We start from the raw sequence: 22,491 nt of genomic DNA on the forward strand, positions 1-22,491 counted from the left end.
TCCAGTTGGGATTTTATGATCTGACTGATTAGTACATAGGTCAGGTTGTAAAATTCTTTAAAATCAATCAATCAATCAATCATAGCATTTGTATAGCGCACTACTCACCCGGAAGGGTCTCAAGGCGCTTGGGGGAAGGGGTCAGCTACTGCTCGAACAGCCAGGTCTTGAGTTGTCTCCTGAAGGCGAGATGGTCCTGGGTCAGCCGAAGGTGGATGGGGAGGGAGTTCCATGTCTTGGCCGCCAGGTAGGAGAAGGATCTTCCTCCGGCGGTGGCTCTTCGGATGGTACGGCGGCGAGGGCGAGGCTAGTGGATCGTAGCTGGCGGGTGGGCGTGTAGAAGGTCAGGCGGTCGTTGAGGTACTTGGGGCCCAGGTCGTGGAGAGACTTGTGTGCGTGGATGAGGAGCCTGAACGTGATCCTCTTGTTGACGGAGAGCCAGTGCAGGTCCCTCAGGTGGCCGGAGATGTGGCTGCGTCGGGGGATGTCCAGGATGATTCGGGCGGAGGCGTTCTGGGTGCGTTGGAGTATTTTCTGTAGCTTGGCTGTGGTGCCGGCGTAGAGGGTGTTTCCGCAGTCCAGTCGGCTGGTGACGAGTGCCTGGGTGACCGTCTTCCTGGTTTCAGTCGGGATCCATCGGAAGATCTTGCGGAGCATGCGTAGGGTGTGAAAGCATGATGAGGAGACGGCGTTGACTTGTCTGGTCATCGAGAGGGAGGAGTCCAGGATGGAGCCCAGGTTGCGTGCGTGGTCTGTTGGCTTGGGAGTGGTGCCCAGGGCGGGGGGCCACCAGGAGTCGTCCCAGGCGGAGGGTGAAGATCCCAGGATGAGGACTTCCGTCTTGTCTGAGTTCAGTTTCAGGTGGCTGTTCTTCATCCACTCGGCGACGTCTTTCATCCCTTCGTGTAGGCTTGTTCTGGCGTTGTCGGGGTCTCTGGTGAGGTAGAGGATCAGCTGGATGTCGTCGGCGTAGGAGATGATGTTGAGGTTGTGTTGGCGTGCGATGGCTGCAAGAGGTCTCATGTAGACGTTGAAAAGGGTGGGGCTGAGTGATGATCCTTGCGGTACGCCGCAGATGACTTCGGTGGCCTCGGATCGAAACGGGGGGAGGCGGACTCTCTGTGTTCTTCCGGCGAGGAACGAGATGATCCACTCCAGTGCCTTCTCTTGGAAGCCGATGTTGCTGAGGCATTGAACTAGGGTGCGGTGGCAGACAGTGTTGAACGCTGCAGAGAGGTCCAGGAGGATGAGTGCCGCTGTTTCCCCGTTGTCGAGCAGGGCTCGGATGTCGTCGGTGGCTGCAATGAGGGCGGTCTCGGTGCTGTGGTTAGCTCTGAAACCGGACTGCGAGGGGTCGAGGGATCCGTTCGTCTCGAGGAAGGCGGCAAGCTGTCTGTTGACGATCTTCTCGATGACTTTAGCAGGAAAAGGGAGGAGCGAGATGGGGCGGAAGTTCTTGAGGTCGGTGGGGTCCGCTGTTGGTTTCTTCAGTTGGGCGCTGAGCTCGGCGTGCTTCCAGCTCTCCGGGAAGGTGGCGGTGTTGAAGGAGGTGTTGATGATGTTCCGGAGTTGGGGTGCGATGGTGGAGTCGGCCTTGTTGAAGACGTGGTGGGGGCAGGGGTCGGTTGGTGATCCGGAGTGGATGGTGTTCATCGTGCGGGCTGTGTCTTCGGTGGTCACCGTGGTCCAGGTGCGGAGGGTGGCGGTGGGGGGCGTTGGTTCGGCGGTTGGGTGCGTGGATGGCGCGCCGAAGCTGTTGTGGATGTCGGCGATCTTGTGGTGGAAGAAGGAGGCGAGGGAGTCGCAGAGATCTTGTGAAGGAGTGATGTCGTTGTTGCCGGTGCTGGGGTTGGAGAACTCTTTGACGATGCTGAAGAGTTCCTCGCTGTCGTGGGCGTTGTTGTCCAGTCGTTCCTTCAGTGATTTCTTTTTGGTGGTGCGGATAAGCTTGGTGGTGCCTGCGGGTGGCGTGTTTGAGGGCGGTCATGTTGTCTGTGGTCTGGTCCCGGAGCCAGGCTTTCTCGAGGGTGCGGCAGTTCTTCTTGGAGTCCTTGAGTTCTTCGGTGAAACAGGAGGCCTTCTTGCTTCTGGGTCTGCTGGGAGGGTTCTTCAGTGGTGCGAGGTCGTCGGCGCAGGCAGTCAGCCACTGCGTGAAGTTGCGGGCTGCTTCGTTGGGGTCCGTTGTGCTGGCGGGTGGGTTCTGGCTGAGGGAGGTGGTGAGCTGGTCGGCGGTGATCTTGCTCCAGCTTCTGTGAGGGACCTGTTGCGGGTGGTGGTGGGCCGCGGTTCTTCTGAAGCTAAAGTGGACGCAGCTGTGGTCAGTCCAGTGGAGTCCGGTGGAGTGGCTGAAGGTGATGTGCTTGCTGGATGAGAAGACGGGATCAAGCGTGTGGCCGGCGTAGTGGGTGGGGGTGTTGACCAGTTGCTTGAGTCCGAGGTTGGCGAGGTTGTCCAGCAGGGCGGCGGTGTTGCGGTCCTTGTTGTTCTCCAGGTGGAAGTTGAGGTCCCCTAGGAGGATGTAGTCGGCGGAGGGGAGGGCGTGCCGGCTGATGAAGTCCGTGATGTCTTCGCTGAATTGTGTGCGTGGTCCCGGGGGTCTGTAGACGAGGGTGCCTCTGAGGGTCGTCTTTGGGTCGGTGTGTATCTGGAAGTGGAGGTGCTCGGCGGCGGCGAAGGTGTCGTTGGAGTCAGTCGTGATGCGGATGCTGGTCTTGTGGACGATGGCGAAGCCTCCTCTGGTCTGGTTGACGCGGTCCCTCCTGATGATCTTGTACCCGTCCGGGATGGCGACGGCGATGTCGGGGGCTAAGGAGGCGTTCATCCAGGTTTCCGTGAGGAAGGCGATGTCTGGTGATGTTGTGTCGAGGAGGTTCCAGAGTTCCACGGCGTGTCTGTGGACGGAGCGGGTGTTGCACTTCAGGAGGTTGCTGCTTGTGCTCGGCTTGGCAGGTGCTGTGCAGGTCCGGGTGCAGGAGAACTTGCAGGATTGGCAGGTGAAGGGTCCGTGGGTGCATTTCGGGGTGGCCCGGCAGCAAGCGGGGTTCCGGCCGGCATTGAGTGCGTTGAGGGCGGCGGCGGCATAGGTCCGTCGGGTCGTCTTGCATCGGCGGGGGCCAGGGGTCCTGGCACTGGGCGCGGTCCAGGCGCGGACGGACGCAGACGGACTTGCCTTTGGCGCGCCTTCGGCGTACAATCGGCGCACCCGCTGCGCGTCCGCGCGGTCGCCATTTAAGGCTAAGTGGGAGGGAGGAGCAGCTGGGAGGCGGGAGCGGGGAGGACACGGAAAGGGGGCGTGGCCGCGAGGACGGCGGCGGAGAGCGGAGCAGGCGGCAGAACAGGAATAAGCACACACTGCAACAATTTTAAACAGAAAAGAAGCACAAAATACTACAAGTTTAACAGAAAATTAAAGCGAAACAGCTGGGGGACAGTACAGTGAGGCGGCAGCTAGGGAGGCAGGCAGAACGGCAGAACGAGGCTGCGAGCAGCAGCCGGCACAAGAGGGGGCACACACACAGCTGGGGGCCGTGCGGCGCGGGGGTGTCCTGAGAACAGTTCACACTCACCTGCGCTGCGCGGTTGCCATTTAAGGACAAGTGGGAGGGAGGAGCAGCTGGGAGGCGGGAGCGGGGAGAACACGGAAAGGGGGCGTGGCCGCGAGGACGGCGGCGGGAAGCGGAGAGCGGGGCAGGCGGCAGAACGGGAATAAGCACACACTACAACAATTTTAAACAGAAAAGAAGCACAAAATACTACAAGTTTAACAGAAAATTAAAGCGAAACAGCTGGGGGACAGTACAGTGAGGCGGCAGCTAGGGAGCCAGGCAGAACGAGGCTGCGAGCAGCAGCTGGCACACGAGGGGGCACACACACAGCTGGGGGCCGTGCGGCGCGGGGGTGTCCTGAGAACAGTTCACTAGTTGCAGCAATACTGGTCGCAAATTGTGATTTCTTAAATCAGGCCCCATATACGAAAAACTTTTAGGTTATTTAAAGCTTGACTTTTGCAACGTTCAAACTCACATTTACTTTATTTTTTGAGTACGTTTTTTCTTCTTACGCAGGATTTGTCAACGCTGATGTTCATCTGGCAAATGATGACGAGCCCGCGACCATTTTCATTGACCACATGGGAGCCGAGATGGAGGAGAGCAGCGCTGAGCCAGACATGGGTAATTCACTGATGCTTCCTACTTCACATGGGTGAGGGGACGGGGAGAGCACGCTGAGCCTGGCGTGGGTAATTCACTGATGCTTCCTATGTCACATGGGTGAGGGGACGGGGAGAGCACGCTGAGCCTGACGTGGGTAATTCACTGATGCTTCCTATTTCACATGGGTGAGGGGACGGGGAGAGCACGCTGAGCCTGGCGTGGGTAATTCACTGATGCTTCCTATGTCACATGGGTGAGGGGACGGGGAGAGCACGCTGAGCCTGACGTGGGTAATTCAGTGATTTTTCCTATGTCACATGGGTGAGGGGACGGGGAGAGCACGCTGAGCCTGACGTGGGTAATTCACTGATGCTTCCTATTTCACATGGGTGAGGGGACGGGGAGAGCACGCTGAGCCTGACGTGGGTAATTCACTGATGCTTCCTATTCCACATGGGTGAGGGGACGGGGAGAGCACGCTGAGCCTGACATGGGTAATTCACTGATGCTTCCTATTTCACATGGGTGAGGGAACGGGGAGAGCACGCTGAGCCTGACGTGGGTAATTCACTGATGCTTCCTATTCCACATGGGTGCAGAGACCGGGGAGAGCACGCTGACCCTGACATGGGTAATTCACTGTTGCTTCCTATTTCACATGGGTGCAGAGACCGGGGAGAGCACGCTGAGCCTGATGTGGGTAATTCACTGATGCTTCCTATTCCACATGGGTGAGGGGACGGGGAGAGCACGCTGAGCCTGACGTGGGTAATTCACTGATGCTTCCTATTCCACATGGGTGAGGGGACGGGGAGAGCACGCTGAGCCTGACGTGGGTAATTCACTGATGCTTCCTATTTTACATGGGTGAGGGAACGGGGAGAGCACGCTGAGCCTGACGTGGGTAATTCACTGATGCTTCCTATGTCACATGGGTGAGGGAACGGGGAGAGCACGCTGAGCCTGACGTGGGTAATTCATTGATGCTTCCTATTTCACATGGGTGAGGGGAGAGCACGCTGAGCCTGACGTGGGTAATTCACTGAGCCTGACGTGGGTAATTCACTGATGCTTCCTATTTCACATGGGAGCAGAGACCGGGGAGAGCACGCTGAGCCTGACGTGGGTAATTCACTGATGCTTCCTATTTCACATGGGAGCAGAGACCGGGGAGAGCACGCTGAGCCTGACGTGGGTAATTCACTGATGCTTCCTATTTCACATGGGTGAGAGAACGGGGAGAGCACGCTGAGCCTGACGTGGGTAATTCACTGATGCTTCCTATGTCACATGGGTGAGGGAACGGGGAGAGCATGCTGAGCCTGACGTGGGTAATTCACTGATGCTTCCTATTTCACATGGGTGAGGGGACGGGGAGAGCAGGCTGAGCCTGACATGGGTAATTCACTGATGCTTCCTATTTCACATGGGTGAGGGGACGGGGAGAGCACACTGAGCCTGACGTGGGTAATTCGCTGATGCTTCCTATTTCACATGGGTGCAGAGACCGGGGAGAGCATGCTGAGCCTGACGTGGGTAATTCACTGATGCTTCCTATTTTACATGGGTGAGGGAACGGGGAGAGCACGCTGAGCCTGACATGGGTAATTCACTGATGCTTCCTATTTTACATGGGTTAGGGAACGGGGAGAGCACGCTGAGCCTGACATGGGTAATTCACTGATGCTTCCTATTTTACATGGGTGAGGGAACGGGGAGAGCACGCTGAGCCTGACATGGGTAATTCACTGATGCTTCCTATTTTACATGGGTGAGGGAACGGGGAGAGCACGCTGAGCCTGACGTGGGTGATTCACTGATGCTTCCTATTTCACATGGGTGAGGGGACGGGGAGAGCACGCTGAGCCTGATGTGGGTAATTCACTGATGCTTCCTATTCCACATGGGTGAGGGGACGGGGAGAGCACGCTGAGCCTGAGGTGGGTAATTCACTGATGCTTCCTATTTCACATGGGTGAGGGGAAGGGGAGAGCACGCTGAGCCTGACGTGGGTAATTCACTGATGCTTCCTATTCCACATGGGTGAGGGGTCGGGGAGATCACACTGAGCCTGACATGGGTAATTCACTGATGCTTCCTATTTCACATGGGTGAGGGAACGGGGAGAGCACGCTGAGCCAGACATGGGTAATTCACTGATGCTTCCTATGTCACATGGGTGAGAGGACGGGGAGAGCACGCTGAGCCTGACATGGGTAATTCACTGATGCTTCCTATTTTACATGGGTGAGGGGACGGGGAGAGCACGCTGAGCCTGACGTGGGTAATTCACTGATGCTTCCTATTCCACATGGGTGAGGGGACGGGGAGAGCACGCTGAGCCTGACGTGGGTAATTCACTGATGCTTCCTATTCCACATGGGTGAGGGGACGGGGAGAGCACACTGAGCCTGACGTGGGTAATTCACTGATGCTTCCTATGTCACATGGGAGCAGAGACCGGGGAGAGCACGCTGAGCCTTACGTGGGTAATTCACTGATGCTTCCTATTCCACATGGGTGAGGGAATGGGGAGAGCACGCTGAGCCTGACATGGGTGATTCACTGATGCTTCCTATTCCACATGGGTGAGGGAACGGGGAGAGCACGCTGAGCCTGACATGGGTAATTCACTGATGCTTCCTATTTCACATGGGTGAGGGAACGGGGAGAGCACGCTGAGCCTGACATGGGTAATTCACTGATGCTTCCTATTTCACATGGGTGAGGGAACGGGGAGAGCACGCTGAGCCTGACGTGGGTAATTCACTGGTTCGAGGCATGTGGGCTGCTAAATTCATATCTAGTGCATAGATCGCCGCCTAGTGTTGGGTCCGGATGATTGCACATTGTTGTCCTGGAAGAGTCTTCGAAGTATCACGAGATAGGTGGCTCCTCCCCTGGACTACAGTGCGCATGGGCATCGGCTCCATCCCCAGATTGTTTTTTTCCGCCATTGGGTTCGGATGTGGTTCTCGACGTCTCCGTGTCGGAACCGATAAACTTTGTTCTTAAGGCCAAAAGGCCTTCGTTACCAGCGTCGGTATTGTTTGCGCACGGTCTCGAGCGTCGTCCGACTCTCTGAGCCGGAAATCTACGGAGTATAGTTACTCTTCGCACTTCGAGGCCCTCTCGTCGCAGCAAGACACGACGACCTTAACATGGAGCGGAGCCCGTTTAAGTTCTGCCCCGTCTGTGGATCCAAATATCCACACATCGATGTGCATCCGATCTGTAATAAATGCCTGTCACCGGACCACAACGAAGACGACTGCATGGCCTGCTCAAAATTCAGGTCGAAGAAGACGCTCGAGCATCGGCGCGCGGCGCGCCTCGAGGCCCAGCGAGCGACACCGGCACCCGACAACATATTCGACGACCCTGCGGAGGAAGGCGGTAGCCATCACCTCCAAATTTCGCCACCGTCGACGGAGGTCCAGTCCGATCCCGAGGAACAGGTCGAAGGACAGGACCAGGACATTGAATACGTCGAGGAGGTAGGGGACGACGAAGAAGTTTTTTGGGCCGCGGAAGATAGCTCAGAGGAAGAGCTATGCCCCGACGTCTATATTACACAGGCTCAGGTCACGGGATCGCCACTCTGCCTTACCCACGACCCTGCACCGCTATCCCCGGCCCCGCATTCTAGCCCGGCCACGGACACTCAAACGGAGCCGCCATCCACCGTATCGAAACCGAAACCGAAAACTTCGGTTTCTACAACACCCAAGATGGCCGACGTCCAGGCAAACTCGAAACCGAAACCAGCGGATTCGACAACACCTAAAATGGCCGACGTCCAGCAGAAAACGAAACTGAAACTAACGGACTCGACAACATCTAAGATGGCCGACGTCCCACAAAAAATATCAAAGCCTGCTCCTTCATCGACTCCGTCCACCTCCGGTCCACAGAAGTCGAAGAAGGTTATCGAGCCAACAGCGCCGCAGAAGGTGCACAAGGACTCCTCCTCCAAAAAGGCCGTCCGTCAAGAGTCGGCCTCTGTTGCTCCGGCACGGACGTCGAAGTCTGTTCACACGCCTTCAGACGCTCCTACGGCGCCGTCAACTAAACGCCCCGTCAAACATAAATCGACTACAGGCCACGACCCAAAGGCCGCAGCCACTACGCATCGGCACAAAGATGTCGGAAATGCAGCATCGGCATCGGCGCCAAAGCCTACAACGGAGCCGCGCCACGTTGCAGCTGAAGAATCGTCGACGCAAATACCGTCGACACCGAGGGACTCCGACGCCACCGGACACCGAACGTCGGCTTCAACACCCTCCGCCTCCTTCACTAAACAAGTCACCGACTCCCTGAAAAGGATTCGAGACAAGACTTTGTCGGCGGCTCCCACGACATCGGCTCCGAAAGAGGTTGACACTCCTCAAAAGTCATCAACCAAGCTTATTTACACTCTTCCACCAAAGGTGCCACCAAAGGCATTTGCACCTAAATCGGTGCCAAAGACTTCGGCTCCTTCGACGCTTCAAGCCTCGGAACAAGACTCTGAGCATTACATCAATGCCCAAACAGGGAAACTGACCCTTTACAAAAGGAAGATCACTTCCCAACCACTGGAATCCTATGTTATTCCACTGAAGAAAAAGAAGCCAGCACAGGACATTCCTGCCCTTATTGAGCCTATCCTACCACCACCCAGAAGAAGTCCATCACCTTCCCCAAACCAATCAGGGGGAGAGGATGATGAGGAAGACGACCAATACAATTTCCCAGTGGACAATGACCCTGATGTTCAGCAGGACACATATGACGACACTGGGGACCAAGGTAGCCAGCAGGTGGTACAAGATCCACAAGGTTTTGGGCCACGTACATCTCCAACGGAGGATTCTGCAGCATTTAATGCTTTAATCGAACGGGCAGCGGGAAATCATAATGTGGACATGCATGCTGACCCGGTGGAGGAAGATTTCCTGTTTGACACTTTCTCTGTCTCAGAAAGAACAGTAAAAATTCTTCCTATGCTCAAAGGTGTCCTTAAACATGCCCCAGAGATCTTTAAGGAACCAACCAGGGCAAGAGTGGTGAACCCACGTATCGAGAAAAAATACAGGCCAGCACCTGGAGATCCTGCATATATTAGAGGACAGTTGCCTCTAGACTCGTTGGTGGTCGCCAATGCCCGCAAAAGGGCAAACTCCCAAACTACGGGTGAAGCTCCTCCCCCTGACAAGGAGTCGAAAGTGCTTGAGGCATCTGGCAAAAGGGTGGCTGCGCAGGCTGCCAATGTATGGCGTATAGCGAACACACAGGCACTGTTGGCGCGTTACGATAGGGCGCATTACAACACCCTAGAACAGCTCCTTCAACATCTACCTGATGAGTATAAAGAAGCAGCACAAATGCTCATACAAGAGGGAAAGCTTATATCAAACGCTGCAATAAAATGTGCACTTGATGTGGCTGACACAGCGGCTAGGGGAATTAACACTAGCGTCATGCTGAGGCGACAAGCTTGGCTTCGTATATCTGGATTTAAGCCTGACATCCAAACTACTATCCTCAACCAGCCCGTCAATCCTGACAGACTGTTTGGCCCAGATGTAGACACCACACTTGAAAAGATTAAGAAAGACAACGAGACTGCTAAGTCCATGGGGGCACTTCAGTCACAACAGTTCTGGGGCGGCACTTTTCGTCGCTCAGGAGCACGTGGTGTTACCAGAGGACACTTGGGTCAACAATCACAATTTTCAAAGGGAACTGCACAATCCTCCTACCCCAAGCAGGGTAGAGGAGGATACAGAGGTAACAGTGCCAAGGGCAGGGGCAGAGGAAACAACGACTCACGTTCCTCTTCCTCCAATAAACAGTGACTCTCTGTCACTGCCCCCCGACCATCCAACACCTGTCGGGGGGAGACTCCAGCAGTTCCTGCCAGTCTGGACATCCATCACTACAGACAGGTGGGTGCGAAAACGTATCCAATACGGTTACTGTTTGGAGTTAACGTCCACTCCTCCCAACATTCCCCCAAGGCACCGTCCTATGTCGGCAGAGCACTTGCACTTATTGCAGCAGGAAGTCTTGGTGATGCTGCAAAAAGGTGCAATCGAGCTCGTACCAGTGGAAGAGGAAGGCACAGGAGTCTATTCCCTGTACTTCCTCATCCCAAAAAAGGACGGATCCCTCAGACCTATTCTGGATCTACGCCCCCTCAACATGTACATACTGTCAGAACATTTTCACATGCTAACACTGCAACAAATTCTACCCCTGCTAAATCAAGGGGACTTCCTAGCAACCTTAGACCTCAAGGATGCTTATTTCCACATCCCACTCCACCCATCCCACAGACGGTACCTCCGGTTCACCATTCAAAACAGGCACTATCAGTTCAAAGTCCTACCCTTCGGGGTAACTACTGCCCCCAGAGTGTTTACAAAGTGTCTGGCGACAGTGGCGGCGCACCTCAGAAGGCAGAACATACACGTCTACCCGTACCTAGACGACTGGCTTGTTCAAGCAAAGTCGGAACAACAGTGCGCCGCGGACATGTCCCACACTATTCAACTCCTGCACAGTTTGGGGTTCTCGCTCAACTACCCAAAGTCGCACCTTCAACCAGCCCATGTGCGGCAGTATCTGGGCGCGACAATAAACACCCTGACTGCTATGGCTCAGCCAAACCCAGCCAGGATCAACAGCATTCAGTCACTGATCCAGAGGTTCAGACCGCAACACTCCCTGCCAGCGAGAGTGTTCATGCAGTTGATAGGCATGATGGCCTCCTGCATTTTCATAGTCCCGCACGCGAGGTTGCACATGCGTCCTCTCCAAGAATGCTTGGCGAATCAGTGGACACAGGCTCGGGGACAACTGACGGACCTAGTGTTGGTGACCGGTCGGGCATACAACTCTCTGCATTGGTGGAATCCACACAACCTTTGCAAGGGATGACCGTTCCAAGAGCCTGTGCCACAGATTATCCTGACAACGGACGCATCTCTCCAAGGGTGGGGAGCTCATGTGCTCCACTACACGGTGCAGGGACTGTGGTCCACACAACAACAGAAGTTGCACATCAACTACCTGGAATTGATGGCAATCTTCATGGCGATGAAGTCCTTCAAGGTACATTTGTGCAACAAAGTCGTGTTGATCCGGACGGACAACATGACAGCCATGTACTACATCCAAAAACAGGGAGGTACTCACTCACCAAACAACTTCAAACTTAGGGGTCTAAATGGGGATTCAACCGTAATCCTCTGCTCGTCATCACCTTATCAATAGTACAAGGGTACGAACACAATAATAATACTAACAAACCAGATCACAAGATGTGAAGAACCAGTAACGTGAGTCACCCCTGGTGTAGGATTCCCATCAACAGTCTTGTAATGATCAATATTATCATTTGGTAGTCCTTATCGGGTATTGTGTCTCTAGATCATTGAGACCGGCATACCCAGATAACCAGATACGGGGTAGCGACCCATTTTAGTAGAAATACAGGTGTTGGAGGGCAAAATTAAGGCCACCATTAGTGCCACCTTCAAAAAAAACAAAGACGAATCAGATAAAGCCAACAAAGAATTTGCTGATTCGATACTTCAGACTAAACTTGAGAAGTTCAAGAAAGACCTGGCCAAGTTTAATTTGGAAACTGTTTATCCCTACACCAGCGATTAATTACAAAGCTCCTGATTTCAATAAGAGAGGGAGAGTGTATGGATCCAACTACTCAGGATCAAGTTCAGAGACAGGAAGTGATTCAGAGGCCAGCAATCAACCTTCCAACGCCGGTAACAACCGAGGCAGAGGAGGTAGATCACAGAACTACAGGGGCCAGTACAACATGCCCGGCCAATCGTGGTGGCCTCCAGGACCCTGGGGCTATCCAGGTAATTTTGCGCCACCGATGGGCCCGTTTCCAGGTTTCCAAAACTTTAATAGCCAGCCTTTTTTAGCGCGTGGCCCCAGACGGTCACGGGGCAAAAGAAGACCGGCACAGGGACAACCTCAGGTCCAATGGGAGGATACAACAGGCCCCCATGCAGGAACTCGGAGTCATACGAGAAGGAATGCTCAAGAACAATAATTGAACCTAAACAGAGCTTGGTGGTCAATCTCAGTTCAAGAACTTTAACAGACATAGAGGAAGCTGTGCTGAATAAGGGCCTAGGCTTTGTGACTACTGATGAGGGCGATCCATTTGTCCTACAAATGGAATTAGCACAGTTTTTCCGGAAACTGAGGCTCCATTATTTCTTCAAAAACAAGAACTCTGAGGAATCAGAGGAGGAGAAGGATACCAATACAGGTTTGAGGAACAAATCTACTTTTTCACCTCCCTCACATGCCATACCGACTCAAGTCCTCACTTTCGAACTAGCTGTGAAGAATGATTTAGATCTCATACAGTACAGTTCCAGATCACGGTATAATAATCTCACCACTGCAGAGAGACAGGGTCTGAAAACATTGACCAAAGATGGTACTATAATTGTGAAGCCCGCCGATAAAGGGGGCTCCATTGTGGTCCAAAATGTAGACACTTATAGGGCAGAGTGTCTCCGTCAGTTGAGCAACAGCGATGCCTACCGTCCACTGACTATTGACCCTACTCCCAGACTGACGAGGGAGATTAAAGTCCTGGTTGAAGAAGCCTTAGCAGAAGGCTGGATCACCCCGCAGAGGCATTATTCCTGCAGGCTAAGCATCCTATCATGCCTTATTTTTACACCCTACCTAAGGTGCATAAGCCACAGAGACCGCCTCCAGGGAGGCCCATAATTTCAGGCCAGGGCTCATTACTTGAACCGCTTTCAGCGTTTGCTGACTACTTTCTCAAACCCTTGGTCAGCATGATGCCTACGTTCCTTAAGGACACTGCGGATGTCCTGAGAGTGATTCCCGAGATTGTGTTTGATCGAGAGACAGATTATCTTGTCTCTCTGGACGTTGAGTCCCTGTATACCTCCATTCCCCAGGATGCGACCCTGGATACCATCAGGTCCATCCTGGGCGAATCGGAACTGGACTCCATTACTCCAGTACCGTTTATTATGGCTCTGGCTACCATAGCCATGAAAGAAAACTTCTTTATGTACGAGGACCAGATATACCACCAAGTCTCTGGGACCAGCATGGGCAGTATTTTTGCCCCTTCGCTGGCGAATTTATATGTCCATCAATTTGAACAGACCACAGTTCTGCATCCCACCAACCCCTTTTTTCCATCCATTATTTGGTGGAAAAGATATATTGATGACATTCTGATGGTGTGGAGAGGGACTAGTGAATCAGTCATACAGTTTCATCAATGGCTCAACAGCAAGAACAATTACCTCAGTTTCACGATGGAAATGAGCAAAGACAGACTCCCCTTCTTGGATCTCTCGATTTACAGCACCTCGAGGGGTTTGGAGAGTGAATTGTACAAAAAGCCAATGGCAAGGAATTCATTGCTCCTGTATGAAAGTCAACACCCAAAGTCACTGAGGGATAATCTGCCCTTTGGACAGTTTCTTCGAGTTCATCTGAACTGTTCTACCCCTGAAACTTTCAAACGCCATGCAGAGGAGCTTTCTAAACAGTTGAGAGAGAGGCACTACCCAAAGAAATTGGTCCAACGTTCATACAAACGAGCAGCTAACAATCATCGTGATGCGCTTTTGGAACCACGTACAGAGAAACCACCACTGGATCGGCTCACCCTAGTGCGCACTTTCAACACTAAATCGAACTATGTTCAAAAAGTGATTAAAAAGCACTGGAGAATTCTGAACAGTGGCAAAGAAAAGATTCCCCTCCCACTTTTTGCCTTCAAACGCTCAACTAACCTGAGGGACCGTTTGGTACACACACGACCCAAAGCCACACCCAGGAGAGAGCTAGGCACACTATGGGATCTCCCGCCGGTGGTAGGGCACCATCCTTGCGGGGGTTGCTCTATTTGCCCTTTAACAACTAAAATCACGAGCGTGGACATTGGTACAGATAAGCCTTGGGAGCTGCGGCAGTTTACAAACTGCAACAGCACCAACTTGATCTACCTCATCACTTGCACGTGTAATGAAAGATACGTGGGCATGACCACGAGAAAGGTGCGTGTGAGGATGCAGGAACACAGAAGTACTTTCCGCTGTAAGAAAGATATCTCTAAACTTACCAAGCACTTTATCACATGTAATCATGCCGAGACAGACTTTAAATGGCATGTTCTTGAGAAACCACACATTCCACCACATGTGAGTGATGTGTCTAGATATCTTTTTATTCGGGAACAAAAGTGGGTGTTCAAATTGGGGACAGACAGACAAGGGCTGAACGATGATATTCCGTGGTTCGCCTTGTCCTGAGTTCCCGATATCTCTATCCATGTATGAATATAGGGTTATGCGTGGGACATACCCTTGACAGAGTACATCAGGATTTGTCCTTGGATATAACATGATTCTTCCTTTGAGGGTAATACACTAGTTGGCCATCTTTAGCCTACCACTTATTGATTGTCTTAAGAGCACTTCGCCTGTGGTTTGATGCTCTTTATCAGGTATACCTATTTCCAACGTTGCCCGTATGGCAGGGTAGTTTGGCGGCTTACTCAGCATTTTCTGGCACTTATGACGGCGAGCCCTGTTACCAAGGTAGTTGTTTATAGCGAACGAACCTTTAAAGGATAGGGGTCCGCTATTTGACGAATACTCCCTGTTTAATCCCGGTATAAATTGCATGCTGATTTGAGCAACCTCTTTGGAGCGGTTTGTGTGCTTCTTTACACGTCATTACTAATGTTTGACCCAGTAGTGCACCATCTGACAGCCAGTGCGCTTTGCCATGATTAAATAGCAATTTGTTATTCTGTTGCATTAAACTACATATGAGACGCTAGTTGGGAATAATTGTGTCCTGCCGTGGACTTACTACCAATGCGTTAGTCTGTTATATCACAAAAAACTTAAAAAACTACAATCACGAATGACATGACGTCATCCTGTAGTTCTATACCGCCAATGCCAAAGGACGGACGTCGCAAGCGGCCGTGAACGAGCGCGTGAGAGGGCACTTCCAAAAACGGCCTATTTGTAAGTCCGTACACCTCTAGTGGGTAGTACTGTGATCAGGCATGTGTACTATCAGGGCGGGTCGGGGCATGACGCGGTCTGTGAGTTACAGCGTCTTGCCACGAACTGACCAGTAATGCGGAAGTACCCCTCTTTGAAAGAACTACATTTACGAATGACGTGACGTCATTCTGTAGTTCCATACCGGCCATGCTCGCGAGAGCTCGCGCGCGTGGATGTGAATGCCTGTGGGACAGGGCACTGCCAGGACAGGGATATTATCAGCTCCTGAGACCATCAGCGGGCATTATTAAGTAGATAAGCGGTAGGTGGATACTAATGATAGATATGTTACAAGTGATCTTTGGGGAGGCGGCGATCGGGCCAGCCCCTCCCGTACCGGTATCGATTGGCTGTGTGTTGCTCAGCCTAACAGTTAAGAAGCCAGAGCTCACGGGTGACTGCGCCTCCCCCTGACTCAGTCACGGCCGGAGATACCGACGGACAGGTATGATTACCTGTGTTGCTAACCTGATATTAGGTGTTTGCCATTGTGCTAGCCATATGTTGTACATAAGAAGTTTTGTAAACCATTTTTAGTTTAGCCTGTAGTTGACAGGGAGGTGGATAGTGGGTGGTTTGTGAACCTATTGATGGGCGTTAATTCACTCCATGTACAGAATACCGTGGATTACGTAGATATATACATCGCCAGAGCAGCTTCATGTCTGGTCATCTGGTTTTTGTATTTTACGCAGTTGGTTTCTGTTATTGTAGAGCGGGGTCTCATATATCCTGAGCCAGGTCCAGGAAGAGGTGAGGTCCACTCCCCGGATATTCTGGGTGAGTAAGCAAGCTGTTACATTTTTGTGAAACAATTTATTATGTTTTCTATAGACCAGGGTAGCGGAGTGTGATTTTCCTGTATGTTTGTCCTCCCTATACAGTACATAATTAACCAGGTGCCGAAGAGAGGAGTTGACACAGTCGAAGGAACATTATATCCTTTACTGGTTTTCACTTGTGTGTTTTTTCCTAATTTTTCACACTTTATTCACAACCAATGCAGTAGTATTATTATAGAACAGAGACCCTGACGAAAGCCGAAGGAGTTATCCCTTAGTGGCTGAAACATGTTGGTCTCCTCACAGCTATTTGTTTGGACTGCGATGACGATATTATACTGTTCTTGTTTTTATTAAGGAAGGGGCCAACAATTATTAAAGCTTTCTGGGTTGAGTTCCCTATCCTTTTTTAAGATCACCACTTATACTTTATGTTTACACTGCACTTCCCATCACATCAACACCATGTGGTAGTACCGAGTGATTGTGGGTCGCTACCCCGTATCTGGTTATCTGGGTATGCCGGTCTCAATGATCTAGAGACACAATACCCGATAAGGACTACCAAATGATAATATTGATCATTACAAGACTGTTGATGGGAATCCTACACCAGGGGTGACTCACGTTACTGGTTCTTCACATCTTGTGATCTGGTTTGTTAGTATTATTATTGTGTTCGTACCCTTGTACTATTGATAAGGTGATGACGAGCAGAGGATTACGGTTGAATCCCCATTTAGACCCCTAAGTTTGTAGTTGTTTGTTGATTCCTACGGGGGATAATACTTAGGCTTGGTCTATAAACATCCCTCTAGCCCTGCAATAGATTGTGTTTTTCAAGGTACTCACTCACCACAGCTGTCTCATCTGGCTCAGAGCATGTGGAAGTGGGCCATTCAGAGGAACATTTTCCTCATGGCGGAACACCTCCCCGGCAAGGACAATCAGATGGCGGATCTGCTCAGCAGATACAGCCATCAAATGCACGAGTGGGAGATACATCCATCAGTACTCCACCCGTACTTCCAGCAGTGGGGTCATCCAGAGATAGACCTGTTTACCACAAGGGAAAACGCAAAATGCCAAAGCTTTGCCGCCAGGTTCCCTCACCCGGAATCGCAGGGGAATGCGATATGGATGAACTGGTCAGGCAAATTTGCGTGCGCTTTTCCCCCAGCGCCTCTCATTCCGCTGGTGGCAAAAAAGCTAAAGCAACACTCGGTGACTCTCATCCTGGTTGCTCCAACATGGGCACGCCAACCATGGTACACCACGTTTCTGGAACTTTCTGTGGTACCGCATCAAAGGCTGCATCTCACACCCAGCCTCTTGATGCAGAACCATGGCGACATTCAGCATCCAGATCCGCAACAGCTCAATCTGGCGATCTGGCTCCTGAGGTCTTAGAATTTGGCTACCTCAACCTGCCTCCTGAATGCACGGCCATCATCCGGGAGGCACGGAAGCCCACGACCAGAGCTTGCTATGCTGCAAAATGGAAGCGATTTGTCATTTACTGTACAGACAACAATATCAACCCGCTAGATGCATCCATTCCTAACATCATCTGCTATTTGTTACATCTTTACAAATGCAATCTAGCGTACGCTTCCATTCGGATCCATCTATCCGCCATAGCGGCTTATCTCCAGAATAGGCAGCACCTCTCTGTTTTCAGGGTGCCTGCCATTAAAGCCTTCCTAGAGGGGCTGAAACGAGTCATTCCTCCTAGAACTCCACCAGCTCCTGTGTGGAACCTCAATGTGGTCCTCACTAGGCTGATGGGCCCACCTTTCGAGCCACTGCACTCATGCGACCTTCAGTTTCTAACGTGGAAGGTGGCTTTTCTCGTTGCTATCACGTCGCTCAGACGTGTTAGTGAGCTGCAAGCGCTCACTGTCCAAGAGCCATTCATCCAAATACATTCTAACAGGGTGGTGCTCCGCACTAACCCCAAATTCCTTCCTAAGGTGGTGTCACAGTTTCATATCAACCAAACTATTGACCTGCCTGCATTTTTCCAAAACCCACAAACGGTAGCAGAAAGAATGCTTCATACATTAAACGTTAGGAGGGCGCTAATGTACTACATTGACAGAACACAACCCTTTAGGAAGACACAACAACTTTTTGTTGCCTTCTCCGCACAACACAAAGGCAACCCCATTTCCAAAGCAGGAATAGCCAGATGGATTGTTAAATGCATTCAAATCTGTTATCAAAAGGCTAAACGCACTTTAACAATACCCCCAAGAGCGCACTCCACACGCAAATTGGGGGCCTCCGTGGCTTTCCTGGGGAACATTCCTTTAGAAGACATTTGTAGAGCAGCCACATGGTCTACACCACACACATTTACCAAGCATTACTGCGTAGATGTGCATTCCAAACAGCAAGCAGCTGTGGGACAGGCTGTTCTCAAGACACTTTTTCAAGCTTCTGCGGCTGGCACGGGCAACCGCCCTTAATGGAGGGACTGCTGTGTATTCTATGCACTAGATATGAATTTAGCAGCCCATATGCCTCGAACTGAATATGCTACTTACCAGTATGCATCTGTTCTTGGCATGTAGGGCTGCTAACATTCATATCGCCCGCCCTCCTCCCCGGTGCCCGTAGCGGCTGCAGACACTCTCTTGCATTCATCATTAGCATGGACATCCTTTACACTATTTCACTCCATCTCTGCCACAATGGCTAAAAACAATCTGGGGATGGAGCCGATGCCCATGCGCACTGTAGTCCAGGGGAGGAGCCACCTATCTCGTGATACTTCGAAGACTCTTCCAGGACAACAATGTGCAATCATCCGGACCCAACACTAGGCGGCGATCTATGCACTAGATATGAATGTTAGCAGCCCTACATGCCAAGAACAGATGCATACTGGTAAGTAGCATATTCAATGCTTCCTATGTCACATGGGTGAGAGCATGGGGAGAGCACGCTGAGCCTGACATGGGTAATTCACTGATGCTTCCTATTCCACATGGGTGAGGGGACGGGGAGAGCACGCTGAGCCTGACATGGGTAATTCACTGATGCTTCCTATTTCACATGGGTGAGGGAACGGGGAGAGCACGCTGAGCCTGACGTGGGTAATTCACTGATGCTTCCTATGTCACATGGGTGAGAGCATGGGGAGAGCACGCTGAGCCTGACGTGGGTAATTCACTGATGCTTCCTATGTCACATGGGTGAGGGGACGGGGAGAGCACGCTGAGCCTGACATGGGTAATTCACTGATGCTTCCTATTTTACATGGGTGAGGGAACGGGGAGAGCACGCTGAGCCTGACGTGGGTAATTCACTGATGCTTCCTATGTCACATGGGTGCAGAGAACGGGGAGAGCACGCCGAGCCTGACGTGGGTAATTCACTGATGCTTCCTATTCCACATGGGTGAGGGGAGAGCACGCTGAGCCTGACATGGGTAATTCACTGATGCTTCCTATGTCACATGGGTGAGGGGACGGGGAGAGCACGCTGAGCCTGACATGGGTAATTCACTGATGCTTCCTATTTTACATGGGTGAGGGAACGGGGAGAGCACGCTGAGCCTGACGTGGGTAATTCACTGATGCTTCCTATGTCACATGGGTGCAGAGAACGGGGAGAGCACGCCGAGCCTGACGTGGGTAATTCACTGATGCTTCCTATTCCACATGGGTGAGGGGACGGGGAGAGCACGCTGAGCCTGACATGGGTAATTCACTGATGCTTCCTATTCCACATGGGTGAGGGGACGGGGAGAGCACGCTGAGCCTGACCTAGGTTACGCATTAGTGCTATCTCGCCTCTCAGCGCTTGATTGGCGCATTGCTGGCGGGGGCATGATTATAGTAACACACTGAGACTGCCACTGTTTCTGATTGGGTCTGTTTAGTTTCTGTGGAGAGGGGATGCAGATGGTATTCCACACCCGTGGAGCAGACTGAAGCAGCCCGGCATGCAGCAGTGCGACTCACCCATAGCTGTGGCAAACGCGATTCTCATACTGGTAGCGGAGCAGCTGGACGCGGGCGTTGATCAGAAGTGGACATGATTGGCAGCGCAGCAGACTAACTTGTGTACTTGCGCTAATAGATCAATAGTCCTCGTGGAGCCTAGTACTGTTTTCAGTCTCTCCATTACTGTGAGAGCTCAACACTTCATTATTTTTGCTCTTTTACTGACTGTACTTGGTGCACGGACCTCTTTATTGCACATGCACAGAGTGAGGGAGGAATTCCATTGTTTTTCACCCACTGCAACACTGCAACGCAGTCTTGGCCCTTCCCCAGTAGGACAGTGGAACCTAAATTGTCATACTAGGTCCCCTTCACATAAGAACATGAGCAGCCCCAGGCTTGGATCTTGTCAATGAGGTGTAGCTTGAGTCCTGTGGCACAGTCAGCAACGGGTACTCGTCTTACTTAGGGCGTCTATTGCAACAAGAACAAAGTGAAGGGTAAAATGCTTACACTATTCTCCGCCACTGACTGTCACTGGGGTCACACCCTAGTCAATTGTTTATGAGTCCCGGGTAAAAGGTGCACCAGAGCCTAAGGTTGTACCACGGAGGAGAACGTACCCAGAGTCTTGTGGAGGGGTCTCAGAGGCACCACCAAGTTGACAGATGCACCAGAGCCTGAGGTGTACCCTGAAGGAGGCTGTACCCAGAGTCTTGTGGAGGGGTCTCAGAGGCACCACCAAGTTCACAGATGCACCACCAGAGGCTCGTCTTAAGGAGATAGGTTACTATGCAGCGTCTCCTGCCTGTTTGGGAGACGGAGGCCACTTCACAGGTGCAGCAAGAGGTGGGGGCCTGCAGCTTGAAGATTACAGGTGCCACAGGGTATTGCATCACCGTGGCCTGGTATCGCATGAACCTTGGGGTGATGACCTGGCGACAGACCAGTGACCCCAAATATATAAGTGCTGCATGTGTTGCCACCAAGTCAATGCCCACGTGAACGATGAGCTGGCCATCTTGCTAGCCCTCCCTGAATCCTTTTGTAGCATAACTGCATTGTACAGTTTGTTTCCTCATAAGAAAGGGCCTCATACGGCCTAGGAATTGGGATCCAGTTTTCAGTGCCATCCGAGAGACGTGCTTGGTATCGCTTGGATTTTAGGTGCACACGTCCGAGGTCCTGACTCTGAACAAACACCGACCCTAGAATCCTCCATAGTATTGTATATGTGACTAGATACGCCCACAGTCCAGGCTGCCTCCTCATCGGCCCTTTGCCATCTTTGGAAAGATGCCTTTCTCCAACACCAGCGTCTTTAAAGCGTCTTGTGGCGAGTCCTTCCCGCTGCTCCGTCACTTAGAAATACTGTTTGTTTCTTCCCTTCGACTCATTTGCCCTCTTAGGCCGTCGTTACACGTGGCCTGGTACCTGGTGTGATATTTTATTGCACCTGAAAAAATCTGACTCTGCCTCGTCTAAACTCATCAGGTGTGATAAGCACCCCAATTACGAATTTCTTGGGATCAACATGTAAATACTGGGCATTTTCCCCACAATGAATACCTGCAGGTTGCACCTGCCGATATGTATCACAAAACGTCTAATCGTGTTAAGTGCAGCAACAGGAGTTGCCGTTTGTGTTGCCATAACCTGGGCTGGTCATAATGGGGGCCTTGTGTTTTCTTCACTTCAGTCTTGTGCTTTAAGATGTTATATTTCTGTCTGTGCATCATGATGTTTTCTGTGTATTCCAGGGCATGAGCTCGTTACATTTCGCATAAAAGACGAGAATGAGACCTCGTTCTTGGACTACGAAGAAAGCATGAGATTAGACAGCGTCAGCAGGACTGTTGGTGAGTAAATTGTGCCCTCCTGCCGGGTGTCAGATTCCACAAAACTCTTTACATTTGCGCATCAAAAGTGGCTCCCTTGTCAACCTGTGATCTTCTCTTATTTTTTTACTGAGCTTTATATAGTGCAAGTTTGTTGCCGTTCAACAACTTCCAAGTGCTCTGTTACACGTGTGTTCTCCATATGTTTTATGCGTAGTGTTGTCAAGAAAGTTGAATGGGTGAATGGGATTTTGTCTCTCATAAGGGTACTAGCGTGGCCTGAGTGTAGGGGATTTTTCTCTGTCACAGTCTCTTAGCAGGAAGTCATTGTTTGTGTCAATGTGGGTGTGAAGTACTTAGGTTTGGGGCGTACTGATTAAGTGGTGTCAGTAGTTCTGAAAGAGGCGACCGTTGTACATTGATACTTGCACCGCCTTATTCCAAAGACTGCCTGTACACTTGTATTTTCAAGATTTCCTTGAATTGAAGGTGGTTGGATTCGGCTCTGAATGGCTGGTTTACGCCATTAGAGTTTCAAAACTTGGATTCTGAGAGATCTAACTTGTGTTTTTGTGTCTGAATCTTGCCCATCTCAGGGTTATGATTGATATGTAGAATGTTGCAGATGCCTGGGAGTACCTGCTCTCGATACACGAGGCTTA

General features: G+C 51.6%; 1 protein-coding gene across 2 annotated transcripts in view; it reads left to right on the forward strand.

Moving 5' to 3' along the window:
• LOC144799440 (uncharacterized) overlaps positions 1–22,491 on the forward strand; it is a 121,707-nt gene that overhangs the window by 47,236 nt on the left and 51,980 nt on the right. For both annotated transcript variants that reach the window (XM_078670743.1, XM_078670742.1), the window contains exons 6-7: positions 4,065–4,172; positions 21,752–21,850. In XM_078670743.1, coding sequence (XP_078526869.1) covers positions 4,065–4,172; positions 21,752–21,850 — 207 coding nt within the window. The remainder of the gene's footprint in view (positions 1–4,064; positions 4,173–21,751; positions 21,851–22,491) is intronic.

Source organism: Lissotriton helveticus, chromosome 12 (genome assembly GCF_964261635.1).
Source record: "Lissotriton helveticus chromosome 12, aLisHel1.1, whole genome shotgun sequence".
In the NCBI taxonomy this organism is placed as follows: domain Eukaryota; kingdom Metazoa; phylum Chordata; class Amphibia; order Caudata; family Salamandridae; genus Lissotriton; species Lissotriton helveticus.